The sequence below is a fragment of the Oncorhynchus mykiss genome, chromosome 19 (assembly GCF_013265735.2).
Source record: "Oncorhynchus mykiss isolate Arlee chromosome 19, USDA_OmykA_1.1, whole genome shotgun sequence".
NCBI classification, from domain to species: domain Eukaryota; kingdom Metazoa; phylum Chordata; class Actinopteri; order Salmoniformes; family Salmonidae; genus Oncorhynchus; species Oncorhynchus mykiss.
This window is the reverse complement of record NC_048583.1, coordinates 20,257,443-20,275,549: the sequence shown is the minus strand read 5'-3', so window position 1 is coordinate 20,275,549 and position 18,107 is coordinate 20,257,443. Positions and strand designations below refer to the sequence as shown.

The window sequence follows — 18,107 nt, the reverse complement described above, 5'->3', positions numbered from 1 at the left end:
GTGTGTATTTTTTTTAATACTGTTTTCGTCGTTGTTGTTTTGAACCCACTGCTCGCAAGTCATTGTGACTTCGTCAAGTTCACAACCCACCGCCCACATTTGGTGGCGCATGCTGGTCTGCCTTGTCTAACCACCATATACTAATATCCTCACAAGCCATTAGCCAGCCAGACATATGCAGTGTCATAAGTTGGAAGATGATGAATATTATATTATGAAGTTATTACTTAAGAGCATTGAAGATAAATCACAATCAGTCCCCAAAAAAATATTGTGCCAGCTAACTAGCAGATTTACATCAATCATCAATATCAATGATCAGCTAATAGCCCACCCTCTGTTCCTGATGTCAATGATGTCAATAGGAGGCACTGTAATTAGCTTGCTTACAATTTGCGATGTTGAGTGAGTGTGCTGTTGCAGAAATAAATAGGCCTATGCTATGTAATTTTTACAAAATTTAAAAAAAAAACATTTTGAGCACTTGCCCCTTGACAGTCTAACACTGCACTGGTGTGAAAGCTGCACAAATTACGTAACACTGCGCCACTCTCCCTTTCAGAGCGAAGGACAATGAGGAGTTGGTATGCACATGACAGGCCGACAGGCTGACTACTGTCTCTTAGAAAACACATCCCTTTCATCTTTTACAATTTACAGGAAGCAGAACGAGAGATGCATTCATATTTGAATTGTGCATACATAAATGAGCTAGCTGCATAATACTATAGCTGTGAATACTATTTATCCTAATCCGTGCTTTGCTATATCATCTTTCTGTTGTGAGTGTGTTGCTGTGGGTTTGTTTTTCCCAATTATTTTAGAAGATGCTGAGTATACTATAACTTATGACACAATTCCAATTGCATCACAACCTGACCTGTGATGTATGGTTTTCAACAGTAGAGGGCAGTAGAGATTCATATATGGTGGAAACCACTCACCAGTCAATTATTTTTCCCGAGACAAGGGACAGACAGCCGAAACACAACTCAACACTAAATATCCACACGTATTTGATGGAATGCGTTGTAAAAGTTGGCGGTAAGTTCCCTAAACGAGACTCCTAAATGCTCCTCTAGAAGGCATTGATTGAGCACACATTCCAAAAGAGCACCAAGGTTACAGCAAAGGAAGTAAACAGAGAGAAAAAAAACACACATAGAATGATTGATATTTGAGTCGCCTCTGGCCTTAAGAAAAAAAAAAGAAAAGAAAAAAAAGAAATACATTTTATGGCTTAGGGGCATACACTGGTGATTTCTAAATAAAATGCTTTGAATCCTTGTCAGTAATCAGCTCCATAGCAGAAGTTGGTTCTTCTGTGACCTTTTGACTCTCTGGAGGGCATGTTTAGTTAGATCAGATGAGATTGTGCTGAGCTGGAAAAAAACATGTACACACACCAAGGTTATTAAACTAAAACTGAAACTAATCATGAAAAAACAATTGAGGAAACTAAAATAAAATAAAATAATAATAAGCTTGTGCATCACTATCCCTTGCTATCCCTAGCTAACAGGGAAAAAATGGCTAAGTAGCTAACTTGATTCTTCTGACATGTACTACTAAAGTTAAAAAGCTTTAGATTGGTTACACCAGTCTCTGCGCCATTCCTTTTAAATCCAAGTCACATTAAGATTGACTTTATATCATTTAAACCTAACCTACGACTTGACCCATCACCTTATGTATTACTGCCCCCCAATTGCACACTGGCCCTTGAGGAATAACAAAGAATGTCTTGGAGCAACCAAGTAACCTACCCAGGGAGCACAACACGTATTTTCAGCATCTTTTCAATCAAAAATAATGATTGTCAACGTCTTTTGCTCATAGGGAACAAGTTATTTGATGTTCATTGAAATCCGTTAGTTATGTGTTCTGTTCTCTAGACTGTGTTGTGTAATGTTAAGTAGCCTGGCTGTGAATGTGATGCAGAGCAATGTCGACTGGTCTTTGTTATCTAATTGATTGTCCGAGACAAGAGGGAGTTACACTAAGTATACAAAACACAAAGAACTTGCTCCATGACATAGACTTTACCAGGTGAATCCAGGTGAAAGGTATGCTCCCTCATTGATGTCACTTGTTGAATCCACTTCAATCAGTGTAGATGAAGGGTGAGGAGACAGGTTAAAGAAGGATTTTTAAGCCTTGAGATAATTGAGACATGGATTGTGTTTGTGTGCCATTCAGAGGGTGAATGGGCAGGACAAAAGATTGAAGTGCCATTGAACGGGTTATGGTAGTAGGTGCCAGGCGCACACGTCTGTGTCAAGAACTGCAACGTTGCTGGGTTGTCACGCTCAACAGTTTCCTGTGTGTCAAGAATGGTCCAACACCCAAAGGACATCCAGCCAACTTGACACAACCGGGGGAAGCATTGGAGTAAACAAGAGCCAGCATCCCTGTGGCATGCTTTCGACGCCTTGTAGAGTCCACGCCCCAAAGAATTGAGGCTGTTCTGAGGGCAAAGGTAAAGGGCAAGCGCAGCGCAATATTACGGTGTTCCTAATGTTTGATAAGTGAAATAGTTTTGCTTCCAAATCATTTAATTGAATGTATTAAAAAGCAGCTTGTCTGCGGTTGAATTGGTGTGGGCGTACCACATCAGCAGAATGATGTGGGCGTGTTCCAATCATAAAAAATATGAATGCGAGTAGGCCGCTGATTGGCCAGCTCATCCTTCTCAGGAGGTAATAGCAAGCATTTTTGAGGTGTGGTTTTTGAAGTGCTTTTTTTCAGCAATTTATCCTTCAGACACTAACCATATTTTTTCCAACCCTATGCAGATCACTTCTTACTCTAAACAGGCCTGTATAGAATGCCGTACTCACTTTGAATCTGGTATACATTGCCAGTACACTTCCATCACCCCAGTGAGTGTTGTCACACATTCTTTCTTAAAGTGACTGTACAGTGGAAATCTCATTTTTAAAAGGTAATGTTCTGTTGACTCATACCCAGATAATGTAGTATGACTCATCCTATACTCGTCTTTGTGTCCAAAGGGTTGGGGAAAAAATGGTTTGTTTACTAAATGTACTTCATGGCCAAGTAGTCCTAGGGATGAGTATTACGTGAACATCACCCTTACCAGATATGCGTGTTTATCTAGAACAAACCTATTTTTTGGCTATGTGTGTGTGTGTACGTGTCCCTCCTCTGTGTGTGCGTGTATGTGCGAGTGTACGTGTGTGCGTGTGTCATGCCTCAAAATTTGCCAAATGTCTTTTTCACCTCTCTGCACAAGATGCACACTTTGGGGAGTAAAACACCAATATAGTCTGTTCTATTGTTTTACTAACATTTTATCATGTTCGGGCCGTGCATGAGCAATCTTCTCACATAAAGGCCATATGGGAAAAACACTGAGTAGATGTCAACAGTACACTTCTGTGTACAAAACGGGACATAATAGCTAACATTAGCCTGGAATGATGAAGTGCAAAATGCTCTCCTATTCTAGCTGGAAGAATCCTTCTATTCAGCCTGTACCAGGTAGCAGCCTTCCTCCTCGCCCGCCCCACTCATGCCCGGTTATGTCAGGGGGGCCGGTGCCAGTCTAGCACCCAGTGTGCCACACTCAATGGGCCTTTGTGGACACTGCCATCCTTCCCTCCTGACCAACCCCCGCTGTCCATTCAGGACGGTCGCATCGCACGCCCACTCCGTGCCTGCCGTGCTCTGTCTCACAATGTGTCCCTGTCACGGGTGCCTCGTTGTCATGCACAGGCCGTGGTATTCGCCTGGAACGGCGCGCTCCTTGACGCCTGTCACAGGATAAGGGAAACTAGGGAAACAGGCTTGTGATAGGGTGGTGATGACTGCTTCCTAAATCCGTTGATAAGTCATTCAAATCTCCCTATTATAGTCTGGGAAGATTCCTCACTACGGAAGCTAGTGGGAAATTTAATGGCATCATCCCTTTAACGATGAGGAAAGATGAGATGAGATAAGATGAGATGGTAAACAAAAATAAGACCCTCAAGAAATTCCACAGATTCACAATTGAGAGCATCCTGTCGGGCTGTATCACCGTCTGGTACGGCAATTGCACTGTCCGCCAACCAGCCGCAGGGCTCTCCAGAAGGTGGTGCCGTCAGCGCAGTACATCACCAGGGGAACACTGCCTGCCCTCCAGGACATCTACATCACCTGGTGTCACAGGAAGGCCACCCGAGCCACGTCCTGTTCGCCCCGCTGCCATCTAGATTGCGTAGACGGTACAGGTGCATCAAAGCTGGGACCGTGAGAAAGATAAACGGCTTCTATCTCCAGGCCATCAGTCTGTTAAATAGTCACCACATGACTATTTAACAGCCCTGTACCCTGCCTTGACACTTAGTCTTTTATTTGTATAATTTGTTTTATTTAACCTTTATTTAACTAGGCAAGTCAGTTAAGAACAAATTCTTATTTACAACGACAGCCGACCAAAAGGCAAAAGGCCTCCTGCGGGGATGGGACAAAACACACATCACGACAAGAGAGACACCACACCACTACATAAAGAGAGACCTAAGACAACAGCATAGCATGGCAGCAACAGGTGACAACACAGCATGTTAGCAACACAACATGACAACAACATGGTATCAACACAACATGGCAGCAGCCCAACATGGTAGCAGCACAAAACATTGAACAAACATTACAGGGCACATACAACAGCACAAAGGGCAAGAAGGTAGAGACAACAACACATCACACGAAGCAGCCACAACTGTCAGTAAGAGTGTCCATGACTGAGTCTTTGAATGAAGAGATAAAACTGTCCAGTTTGAGTGTTTGTTGCTGCTCTTTCCAGTCGCTAGCTGCAGCGAACTGAAAAGAGGAGCGACCCAGGGATGTGTGTGCTTTGGGGACCTTTAACAGAAAGGGTCTGGCAGAACAAGTGTTGTATGTGGAGGATGAGGACTGCCTGTACCAGGTATCTTAGACAGGGGGGTGTGAGGCCTAAGAGTGTTTTATAAATAAGCATCATCCAGTGGGTCTTGTGACAGGTATACAGAGATGACCAGTTTACAGAGGAGTACAGACAGGCAGTGGCTGCTGTCTCAGCCACTGCCTGTCACCAAGGGTGTTCCCAAAGGCTCGATCCTAGGCCCCATGCTCTTCTCAATTTACATCAACAACATAGGTCCTATAACATCAACAACATGTGACCTATAAGGAGCATTGGTGGCAAATCTGATGGCCGAATGGTAAAGAACATCCAGCAAGCTCAAGAGCACCCTTACCTACCGATGTATAAATTACTTCTCCGTAATCTAGCATGGGTAAGATGGTCATCTGAATCCGGGTTAGTTTGGCAGCTGGGGTGAAAGAGGAGCGATTACGAAAACAAGGAAACATGCAGAAGGTAGTCTAGTGGTTAGAAAGTTGGACCAGTAACCGAAAGGTTGCTAGGTCGAATCCCCAAGCTAATAAGGTAAAATTATGTTGTTTTGCCCCTGAACAAGGCAGTTAACCCACTGTTCCTAGACTGTCATTGTAAATAAGAATTTGTTCTTAACTGACTTGCCTGGTTAACATAAATAAATGTAAAAAACAACCACATTACCTTTGTTTTGGAGGTGTTCAGAACACGGTTAAGGGCTAAGTGCAGAGAAAGCTTGTTGAACACTAAGAAAGCTTTGTTGTAGAGCGTTTAACACAAAATCCGGGGAAGGGCCAGCTGATTATAAGACTGTAACGTCTGCATATAAATAGATGAGAGAGCCTCTTACCGCCTGAGCTATGTTGTTAATGTAAATTGAGAAGAGTGTGGAGCCTAGGATCGAACCTTGTGGTACTACCTTGGTAACAGGCAGTGGCTGAGACAGCAGATGTTCTGACTTTATACACTGCACTCTTTGAGAGTGGTAGTTAGCAAACCAGGCCAAAGATCCCTCAAAGACACGAATACTCCTTAGCCGTCCCACAAGAAGGGAATGGTTTACCGTATGAAAAGCTTTGGCCAATTCAATAAAAACTGCAGCACAACATCTCTTAGAATCAAGGGCAATGGTGGCTTCACTGAGGACCTTAAAGGTTGCGGTGACACATCCATAACCTGAGCGGAAATCAGATTGCATACCAGAGAGAATACTATAGACATCAAGAAAGCCAGTCAGTTGATTATTGACAATTTTTTTCCAACACTTTTGATAAAAAGGGCAAAATGGAGCAGGTTTCCATCAAGGATCTCTCTGTACTTTGCTCCGTTCATCTTTCCCTCGATCCTGACCAGTCCCTGCCACTGAAAAACATCCCCACAGCATGATTCTGCCACCACCATGCTTCACCGTAGGGGTGGTGCAAGGTTTACTTTAGACGTGACGCTCGGCATTCAGGCCAAAGAGTTCAATCTTGGTTTCATCACACAAGAGAATCTTGTTTCTCGTGGTCTGAGAGTCCTTTCGATGGCTTTCTGCAAACTCCAAGCGGGTTGTCATGTGCCTTTTACAGAGGAGTGGCTTCCGTCTGGCCACTCTACCATAAAGGCCTGATTGGTGGAGTGCTGTAGAGATGGTTGTCCTTCTGTAAGGTTCTCCCATCTCCACAAAGGAACTCTGGAGCTCTGTCAGAGTGACAATCGGGTTTTTGGTCACCTCCCTGACCTAGGCTCTTCTCCCCTGAATGCTCAGTTTAGCCAGGCGACCAGCTCTAGGAAGAGTCTTGGTGGTTTCAATCTTCTTCCCTTTAAGAATGATGGAAGCCACTGTGTTCTTGGGAACCTTCAATGCTGCAGACATTTTTTGGTACCTTTCCCCAGATCTGTTTCTCGACACAATCCTGTCTCGGAGCTCAATGGACAATTCCTTCGACCTCATGGCTTCGTTTTTGCTCTGACATGCACTGTCAACAGTGGGACCTTATGCAGACAGGTGTGTGCCTTTCCAAATAATGTCCTATTCATTGAATTTGTCACAGGTGGATTCCATTCAAGTTGTAGAAACATCTCAACGATAATCAATGAAAACAGGATGCACCTGAGCTCAATTTTGAGACTCATAGCAAAGGGTCTGAATTCTTATGTAAATAAGGTATTTCTGTTTTTTTTATTTTTAATACATTTTCAAAAATCTCTAAACTTGTTTTCGCTTTGTCATTTTGGGATAGTGTGTAGAGAAGGATGAGGACAAAATATAATTTAATCCATTTTAGAATAAGGCTGTAATGTAACAAAATGTGGGAAAAGTCAAGGGGTCTGAATACTTTCCGAATGCACTGCATATATATGTATATATTCTGGACTCTAACATTGCTCATTCTGGTATTTCTTAATTTCATTATTACATTGTTTTGGGTTTGTGTGTATTGTTTTCTATTGTTAGGTTTTACTGCACTGTTGGAGCCAGAAACAAAAGCAAGATTTCGCTGCACCTGCGATAACATCTGCAAAATATGTGTACGAGACCAATGCCATTTGATTTGATTTGAAAAATAGTTTTGTTTCCTTTTGGTCCAGTTTTACTGGACTAATCCTGTTGATTATATAGGTGACTCTTGACACCTGGGATCTAGGCTAATTCAGTTTGAGTCCATGCATGATGCTTTTTATTGTTCTAGAATCTAGACTAGTCATCAGCACCAGACAGTGTTTGACTGTAGAGCAATATCAGGTTGTGACATCTTAACCACTATCTCAGCTCATTCACTGAGACTGAGATCCCATTGATGACATTGTTAATAAGTGGGTGACTAAATAAAATAATGCTCCATAGAATCTCAATAGAATTATCTCTAGCCAAGTATGTTGCATCAACTTCTATAGGCACATAAATGTAAATAACAAACATACTATGATCGATTCATCTCTATAATAAAATAGTCTGCATGTGAATGCATTCATTTTTATTTATTTTGAAAATGGCTCCGGAGGGAAGGGCTGCCGTTTTATTGGCTCTGAAACAACCGTGCTATTTTGTTTGTTTTTTTGCGTTGTTCGTAACTTGTTTTGTACATAATGTTGCTGCTACCGTCTCTTATGACCGAAAAGAGCTTCTGGACATCAGAACTGGGATTGCTCACCTCAAATTGGACAAAGAGTTCTTCAATGAGTCGGACGGGAGGGATATACCACTACAGACACCCGACCTGGCCCAGATCCCTGTGATTCGCTCGAAAAGGAAATGGAGGTTTCTCAGAAAGAGATCAGGGTGTCTTGTGAGGATCAGGCGATGAGTGGCTAATCTTCCCTTTCCTTCCATCCAGCTAGCTAACGATCGAAGGCTGGAAAATAAATGGGATGAACGGAAAGCACATATATCCTACCAACAGCACATTAAAAACTATAATATCTTATGTTTCACAGAGTCGTGGCTGAACGACGACATCAAGAACATACAACTGCCGGGTTATACACACTATCGTCAGGACAGAACAGCAGCCTCTGGTAAGACACGGGCGGGGGCCTATGCATATTTGTAAACAATAGCTGGTGCACGATATCTAAGGACGTCTCAAGGTTTTGCGTAGAGTATCTCATGATAAGCTGTAGACCACACTATTTACCTAGAGAGTTTTCATCTGTATTTTTCGTAGCTGTCGACACACCACCACAGACCGAGGCTGGCACGAAAACCTTACTCAATGAGCTTTATTCCGCCATAAGCAAACCGGAAAATGCTCATCCAGGGTCGGCGCTTATAGTGGCCGGGGACTTTAATGCAGGGAAACTTAAATCAGTTTTATCTAATTTCTATCAGCATGTTAAATGTGCAACCAGAGGGAAGAAAATTCTAGACCACCTTCCTCCACACACAGAAACGCGTACAAAGCTCTCCCTCGGCCCTCCATTTGGCAAATCTGACTATAACTCTATCCTCCTGATTCCTGCTTACAAGCTAAAATTAAAGCAGGAAGCATCAGTTACCCGGGCTATAAAAAAGGGGTCAGGTGAAGCAATGCTAAACTACAGAACTGTTTTGCTAGCACAGACTGGAATATGTTCTGGGATTCTTCCGATGGCATTGAGGAGTACACCAGATCAGTCACTGGCTTTATCAATAAGTGCATCAAGGACGTTGACCCCACAGTGACTGTACGTACATACCCCAACAGGCAACATCTGCACTGAGCTAAAGGGTAGAGCTGCCACTTTCAAGGAGCGTGCTTTAACCCGGAAGCTTATAAGAAATCCTGCTATGCCCTCCGACGAACCATCAAAAAGGCAAAGCGTCAATACAGGACTAAGATAGAATCATACTACACCGGCTCCGATGCTCGTCAGATGTGGCAGGGCTACAAAGGGAAGCACAGCCGAGGGCTGCCCAGTGTCACGAGTCTACCAGATGAGCTAAATAACTTCTACGCTTGCTTCGAGGCAAGTAACACTGAAACATGCATAAGAGCATCAACTGTTCCAGACGACTGTGTGACCACGCTCTCTGCAGCCGATGTGAGTAAGACCTTTAAACAGGTCAACATTCACAAGGTCGCTGGGCCAGATGGATTACCAGGACATTTACTCCGAGCATGCTCTGACCAACTGGCAAGTGTCTTCACCGACATTTTCAACTTCTCCCTGTCTGAGTCTGTAATACCAACATGTTTCAAGCAGACCACCATAGTCCCTGTGCCCAAGAACACTAAGGTAGCCTGCCTAAATTACTACTGACCAGTAGCACTCATGTATGTAGCCATGAAGGGCTTTGAAAGGCTTGTCATAGCTCACATCAACACCATTATCCCAGAAACTCTAGACTCACTCCAATTTGCATACTGCACCAACAGATCCACAGATGATGCAATCTCTATCACACTCCACACTTCCCTTTCCCCCCTGGACAAAAGGAACACCTACGTGAGAATGCTATTAATTGACTACAGCTCAGCGTTCAACACCATAGTGCCCTCAAAGCTCATCACTAAGCTAAGGATCCTGGGACTAAACACCCTCTGTAACTGGATCCTGGACTTTCTGACGGACCAGCACCCAGGTGGTAAGGGTAGGTAACAACACATCCGCCACGCTAATCCTCAACACATGGGCCCCTCAGGGGTGCGTGCTCAGTCCACTCCTGTACTCCCTGTTCACTCATGACTGCGCGGCCTGGAACAACAACGAGACAGCCTATAGGGAGGAGGTCAGAGACCTGACAGTGTGGTACAAGGACAACAACCTCTCCCTCAACGTGATCAAGACAAAGGAGATAGATGACTGTGGACTAGAGGAAAGGGAGGACCGAGCACACCCCCATTCTCATCGATGGGGTTGTAGTGGAGCAGGTTGAGTGCTTCAAGTTCCTTGGCGTCCACATCACCAACAAACTAACATGGTCCAAGCACTCCAAGACAGTCGTGAAGAGGGCATGACTAAATCTATTCCCCCTCGGGAGACTGAAAATATTTGGCATGGGTCCTCATATCCTCAAAAGGTTTTACAGCTGCACCATCGAGAGCATCCTGACGGGTTGCATCACTGCCTGGTATGGTAACTGCTCGGCCTCCGACCGCAAGGCACTACAGAGTGTAGTGCATACGGCCCAGCACATCACCGGGGCCAAGCTTCCTGCCATCCAGGACCTCTATACCAGGCGGTGTCAGAGGAAGGCCATAAAAATGGTCAAAGACTCCAGCCCCCCTAGTCATTGACTGTTCTCTCTGTTACCGTATGGCAAGAGTGCCAAGTCTAGGTCCAAGAAGCTTCTAAACAGCTTCTACCCCAAAGCTATAAGACTCCTGAACAGCTAATCAAATGGCTACCCAGACTGTTTGATTAGTTGCATACCGGTACCCCCTGTATATAGCCCCACTGTTGTTATTTATTACTGCTCTTTAATTATTTGTTATTCTTATCTCTTACTTTTTGGGAGGTATTTTCCTAAAACTGCATTGTTACTTAAGGGCTTGTAAGTAAGCATCTCACTGTAAAGGTTGCATTTCACTGTAATACCTGTTGTATTTGGCGCATGTGACAAATAAAATTTGATTTGATTTGTGATAATACCCTTATTATCATCATCATCATCATCATAATAATGTCAAAAATGTTAAATCCCCACGCCAGCCAGGCAGACTCTATACTCATCTGTAAACTGGTAATCTCTGTATACCCGTAGTAAAACCCAGTGGTTAATTATTTAAAACACCGTCTTAGGCCTCACTCCCCCCTATCTGAGATACCTACTGCAGCCCTCATCCTCCACATACAACACCCGTTCTGCCAGTCACATGCTGTTAAAGGTCCCCGAAGCACATCCCTGGGTCGCTCCTCTTCAGTTCACTGTAGCTAGTGACTGGAATGAGCTACAACAAACACTCAAACTAAACAGTTTACTCAATCTCTTCATTCAATGACTCAATCATGGACACTCTTACTGACAGTTGTGGCTGCTTTGTGTGATGTATTGTTGTTTCTACCTCCTTTGCCCTTTGTTCTGTGCCCAATAATGTTTGTACCATGTTTTGTGTTGCTGCCTTGCTATGTTGTTGTCTTAGGTCTCTCGTTGTGTAGCGTTGTCTCTCTTATTGTGATGTGTTTCGTCCTTTATTCATATTGTATTTATTTTTACCCCCAGGCCCCGTCCCCTCACGAGGCCTTTAGCCTTTTGGTAGGCCGTCATTGTAAATAAAAATTTGTTCTTAACTGACCTGCCTAGTAAAATAAAGGTTGAATTTTTTTTTTTTAAGGGCGGGGGTTCTCCCATCTCTGATGCCAGCACACTCCGTGAGCAATGCATCAATTCATCCTTCCAACCAGAGCACAGCAATCCCGCGTACACACTATACACGACTCTTGTCTCCGTTAAAACGGACTAGGAGGAGGGACTACGAGCACTACGTGCTTGAAGAACCGTTCAAAATTGACCACAGGGATATTGGACACCTGGAAATCAACACATATAGTCGTTTTAGGAGCAGTTGTCGCCTTTAAAAAAATAATCGGTTTAAATTTATCGTGATGTCCGCTTCGCAGTTTTTTTGTTGTTGTCTGTTACAGTGTTGATAAATATTGCCACATCGCTAGCCAGCAAGCCAATATCGAGCAAACCGGAGTCAACAACCAACACCGCGAGTTGAATGAAGACTCTTTGCACGGGCTGTAGCCTGTCCCGTGTAGATAAGACAGCTGTCTAACGTTACTGTCGCTAGTTATCTGAAGTGCAGAGTATTTTTTGTTTGTTTCATTGGCCTGCGAGTTCTCTCATTGGTATTGGTGAAGAAGAGACGAGCAGATTTTGAGGACGGTATTGATTGGTAAGTGTCGTATTATTTGGGTTGCTTTGCAGTGTCAAACGTGACTGTACATACAGGTTTTTATGTTAATAGGCGTGTTTGCAGTTGGGGTATCGTTGTAAAAATCGGGCTAGTTTATTTGTCTATCTGATGTGTGTATATGAATGATAGGGATTATTAAACATTGACCATCATTTCATCGATTTTTCGAAAATACGCCCCCCCCCCCCCCCCCCCCCCCCTCCATTGACGATGGACGAGCAAAATACATTTAGGCCCATTATTATCAGCTGTGCGTTGGCGTACGTCTCGTTGGCAAAAATGTGATCATATTTTCATAATAACAGTGGAATGTGGAACTCAAGTCAACATTGTATAAGTCGATACAATCAACGTTGTTGATAAGCAGGTGTAGGCCTAACGAGTACTAGCTCGTGCTGTGGATATCAGTCGCTCGTGATAAACTGCTTATTCAATTATTTTGTACATTAGACAGACTGATTTGCGAAATGTGCATTTTCTATGCAGTTTCACTTTTAAAACGCATTGGCTCTTGGTTCAGCAAACCTGAAAGTGAAGTTACTAATTTTGCACGCGCAATAGAATGTTCTAGACCTGCTCCTATTCCAAGTGCTGTTGGCTGTTTTTTTCTCTACCATGCATGTGCTTAGTAAAGTGCTAACGTTATATAAACAAAATACAGCACCCTAACCAATAGCGAAATAATTTTCTTCCCTGTTGACGTAGACTAAATTGTTAAACAGAATTGCAGATTATTACAGGGTTAGTGTCATCAGTGGATGGAAAGAAAGTGTTTTAGGTAACGCCTTAACCCTTACCTGCCCGGCACAGACTGCTGTTTAGTTTATTTTTTATTTTTATGTAACTTTTATTTAACTAGGGAAGTCAGTTAAGAACACATTCTTGTTTACAATGACGGCCTACCCCTGCCAAACCCGGAAGATGCTGGCCCAATTGTGCGCCGCACTATGGGACTCCCATCTCCCAATCCTGGAATCAAACCAGGGACTGTAGTGACGCCTCTTGCACTGAGATACAGTAACTTAGAGCGCTGCGCCACTCGGGAGTTTGAGGATCGCCTTCAGCGACTGCACTTGCAGCATCTACTCTTCCTGGGGTCCACATAAAACTATTCTGGCTATAAACCTGCTATAGACCTCACTGGCTTCTGACTCAAGATGCTCTGCATGTGTCATGCCATGTGCACACAGATTGTTGAATAGCTAAAGGCTTAACTCTGTATTCTCTGTGCCTCAGATTCAGTCCCTTGTGAAAATGTATTATTATTATTTTTTTTTACAGTTTCACTGTAAACCAAGTGTACCAAGAGTTTCACAGTGCCCCCCCCTCCCCTTATGGGAAAGGCTATTAAGAAGTAATCAGATACTTTTTATTGTGCGCAATGTCCAAAGATGTAGAAAAGTCTAACAGACATCTTGGCTGCTGAGGGATGAATGAACAATAGGAGAGAACACCCACCCTCGGAGAGTCAGAGTGGAGGATCAACTGCATAATTTCTCTCAAGGACCTCTCCACTTCAAATATGAAATTAAAGGTGTCATGTTCATTAGGGCACAGAACGGAAAAAGGTTTGAAAACGTTTGAGAGAAAATCTAATGTTTCTCATTGGACAACTCCTGATTCATTCTGTTTCGTTACGTTTGGTGCCTATTGAACATGACCAAGGACTCTAAAGCCATAGGAAGGTGACGCCACCCAAATGCATACCCCGTTTATCAAAGCTGTCAGTCACTGGAGCAGTACAGTAGATGACAGGCTTCATGCTGCGCTCGCTAATCCCAAATTACGAAATTCTGCTGTTAGGAGCAGAGGTGAAAGTAATGCTGTTTAAATAAATAGTGGGGGTGTGCCATACCGGTAAAATATGAGCCTATCAAAGTTAATACAACAAAAACTATAGGCTATTACACCATTATTTAACATGACTGCATGTCAGCCACATGAAGAATGCGCAAATTGATCTGAAACTGGGGAGTATACGCTAACCGAGGCGCGCATGGACAACAGTGGATGGATGATGCATCAATTCAGGCTACAAGTGTAGGCCTATTGACAATCGCAGAATTTCATTACACGTAGGTGTTTTGTGACGGTCTCTTTCCATTCATTAAATAGCAGGTGCACAGTGCACTATCGGGATTTGGATGCTGAACTTATTTTGTGAGTGAACGAATGATTGATTGTTTGACAATCCGGATGAAAACATCATGACTGGTTGTGTTTATGCCACGTTAAAAGGCATAGGCGGCGTGTCCATAAGGCTAGGGAAAGCTAAGTTTTCCCTAAAGTAAATTTAATTAAATTGCCAAAATGTATACATGTATAGTCTAATTACCTTACTCCTGTCTATACAGAAATAAATAAAAATCATTCAACATAGGCTACCACACCAGAAAGTATGATTTGGCCACAGAGGATCATTAGCCTCTTAAAAAACAACCGGTGGATTGTTTTAAATCTTATAGCCTACAGTATGGAAGGGCCCGCAATTTGTGCAGCGCACGCTGCCGATACCAAATAGGTGATTGTTAAGTTGCAACTGTCAGTGCAAAGCAGAGAGAAACAGCCAGGCATATTGCAATGTTTAAACATACAATCGGTGAAAAAAATGTTTGGAACGCAAATGGCTATTGCTGTAAAGAGATGGCAATTAATGAATTGAGCGAACAGTAGCCTATCTTATTGGCACCAACGGAGAACATTGGCCATATCCCCGGCAAGTGTGCATATTCACTACCTTTGTCATTGGGTCAGTGCCACTTTTGGACAATAGTTTCCTCCAGGTTAGCTGGACGTCATATTGTATTTGTTTCCCCTTTTCGTAAGACGATTTATATGGATCAGGCATCGTTTTTATTGATCTGTTTGTCAATGTCAGCAGAGGAGGCCACCCTGTAATTTTTGTAGTAGTAAAAAAAAAATACTACAAAAATGCTCTTGCCGGTAGGAAATTAAATCTACTTTCACCCCTAGTTAGGCTTAACAACACTGCATTTGACCATAATTGAACATTAAATGAGACTTTCCTGAGGTCTGTCACTGTTAGGGTAAATGCTCCTGCAACCTATTACATAACTGTGTAAATATAGTAAAGTCTAATGATGGTCCGTTGGACCATGTTATTATTTTCCATTGGCGTATTAGGCTGTTGACATGCTAAAAAAATTAAGATATTTAGTCAAACTCTAGCCGTAACATGCTACTTGGCTACCTTGATTTTGAGAGCAATAGCTAAAGCCTGTTTGTTTTAAATAAAAGTAATTGCAGTAGGCTTGGGCGATACCCTGGTATATGGTATATTATAAAATACAGACGATTTTTAAATAACATTTTAAAAAAATAAGCAAAAACATTTGGGTTGGGGGCATCTGGGGGCTGCAGGGGTGCAGCCCCCAATATACATATATTAAGTGTAACTATAAGAAATCTAAGATACGTCAACTAAATTAGATCCAGCTCAGGGCTCCAGCTTTGCATTTAGTTTGCTAATTTGCTATCTAAGTGGCTAACTGTCATGATCAAGCTTCTTGCTTACAGCAGAGACATTCTAGCCTGAGTACCAGTCTCTTTAAGTAACGTTCCAGTCCTTGCCTATCCTTGTCGTTGCCAAAGAGACTGGCCTTTCTGCGATCTTCAGATATGAACATTATATCATTAATGAGCTCGAGGAGAACAGAGTTATTGATACTGATTCGATAAACCTCACAGCTATTTTCCAAACACAACGATTATCCAATTTTTGGAACTCTGTCGCTTCCCCCCCCCCCCCCCCCACAGAACACGTTCGTATCCGGTTGATAAGCAAACATTTTTTTGTTTTTGTTTGTCAAGACAAAACAAGTCTGTCAAAAGTCGCTAACTAATGTAAAATTGTCAAAACTAAATATATACTGCAATTCCAACCACAAAACTTGCAACTAGCAGCTAAATGTTTATTTTTGACTAAACAGGACACCCTCTTAGGCTTACAGATCGATGGCCAAGCCTACTAATGATGACAACATGACTTGTTATTATAATGATGATGATAATAATAATTGTAATAATAACAATAAGAAGGAGATGCAGATAAAGGAGTGTATAGGAGCCAGAGCTGTGTGCATATTATGTGTGACGACACGGGTGCTGTTATATTACAATACAATTTTTCTGCCTGTTTGGAATAAGTGTAAACCACACTAAATACATTAAGTAATACCAGTCTGTTTTTTTGTAAAGCCTTTATTACAGCATAGCAAATATTAAAAACAGTGAAATTTGCCATTGCATGAGCCTTGGCGCTCACAGAATAAGTAGACTATTAAACACGCTCAAACAGGCAACAGAAGCAAGATCTTTCTATTTTCTGTAGATGTATATGGATGATTTATAAAGCCAGGCACATTTAAGTTAGGCTATTGATTATGTATTTATTTATTACACCTTTTAATTAACCAGGTAGGCCAGTTGAGAACAAGTTCTTATTTACAACTGCGACCCGGCCAAGATAAAGCAGAGCAGTGTGACATGCGACCCGGCCAAGATAAAGCAGAGCAGTGTGACAAAAACAACAGCACAGAGTTACACAAAAGCAAACGTACAGTCAATAACACAAAATAAAAGAAAAATAGAAAAATCTATGTACAGTGTGTGCAAATGTAGAAGAGTAGGGAGGTAAGGCAATAAATAGTCCCTAGAGGCGAAAGCATTTACAATTCAGCAGTAATACTGTGCAAGTAGAGATACTGGGGTGCAAGAGGGTAAGTAATAATATGGGGATGAGGTAGTCGGGTGTGCTATTTACAGATTGGCTGTGTACAGGTACAGTGATCGGTAAGCTGCTCTGACAGCTGATGCTTAAAATTAGAGAGGGAGATATATGACTCCAGCTTCAGAGATTTTTGCAATTCTGTCCAGTCATTGGCAGCAGAGAACTGGATTATAGACCTCATTTAAATTGGGGTTTCTTCTCTCCTCAATCTTCTTAGACAATTAAGCTAAGGCGAAGGCTGTATCCTCGTCTCTGCTGCTGCTGCCGCCTCTGCTACATTGTTCTCACTCCCAATATGCTGGTTAACTTTGATATTATGCACATAGCAACATAGAGAAAGGCGGCAATTCTACGGTGCACTGAAGATTGTTTCAGAACCGAGGACTGCGACCATATCCAACGTGGGAGAAATAGTATTAGATAATAGATTTAGATTTATTGTTGAACCATTCATTTTTTGAGATGCTTATCAGAGTTGGTGCAGTATGCTGACAAACTGGTCTTCAACTTTAAGCAGTGCCAACATGTAAAATCTCGACTAGGGATGGGCATTTTCCATTTTTTGAGTGTTCGAGTACTCAAATGTATTTTCTTTGACTACCGAATGGAGGCCCGCACTGGAAATACATTTGCGCATTTATCTGTATACAATGTCTCGTTTATAATAACCATTACAGATAACAAATCCTAATTGCTAAATTGCCCCATATACACTTACCAGCCAGTTTATTAGGTACATCCATCTAGTACTGGATCGGACCCCCTTTGCCTTCAGAATAGGGCTGGGCGGTATACCGTATTTTACTATATACCGGTATTTATGCACGGGCCGGTTTGGGTTTTTACTTTACCTTCTATAACAGTATTTTAATGTTTGGTTTGTTAAATGTGATACTCCATGTGTAACGTCCATTTTTATAGTTTTCTCTGCTACTTGAGTCATCCCTCTCCGCTCTCTCTCTCTCTCCATGCCGCTTTCCACACAGACCTAGTCCCACCCCCTGTCACTCAAGGAGCGCATTTTGTTGTTGCTTTACCACGAGACACTTTCGTTCAGTCTGCATGGTCAATGCAGCACATGCACACAATGTTGATGACAACAATGTTGTTTCCACTTTGAGCTTAATATAAATCCTCAAGCGTT

At 42.5% G+C, this 18,107-nt stretch overlaps 1 protein-coding gene across 2 annotated transcripts in view; it reads left to right on the top strand.

Moving 5' to 3' along the window:
- Positions 1-568: 568 nt before the first annotated feature.
- Positions 569-18,107, top strand: part of LOC110497518 (RING finger protein 24) — a 71,632-nt gene continuing 54,093 nt past the window's right edge. The window contains exon 1 of one of the 2 annotated variants that reach the window (XM_036954439.1): positions 569-1,044. In XM_036954439.1, the coding sequence (XP_036810334.1) occupies positions 1,025-1,044 (20 nt within the window). In that variant the 5' untranslated portion in view covers positions 569-1,024. Of the gene's footprint in view, positions 1,045-11,699; positions 12,193-18,107 lie in introns of those variants that run through there. The other variant, XM_021573658.2, reaches the window with a different exon arrangement.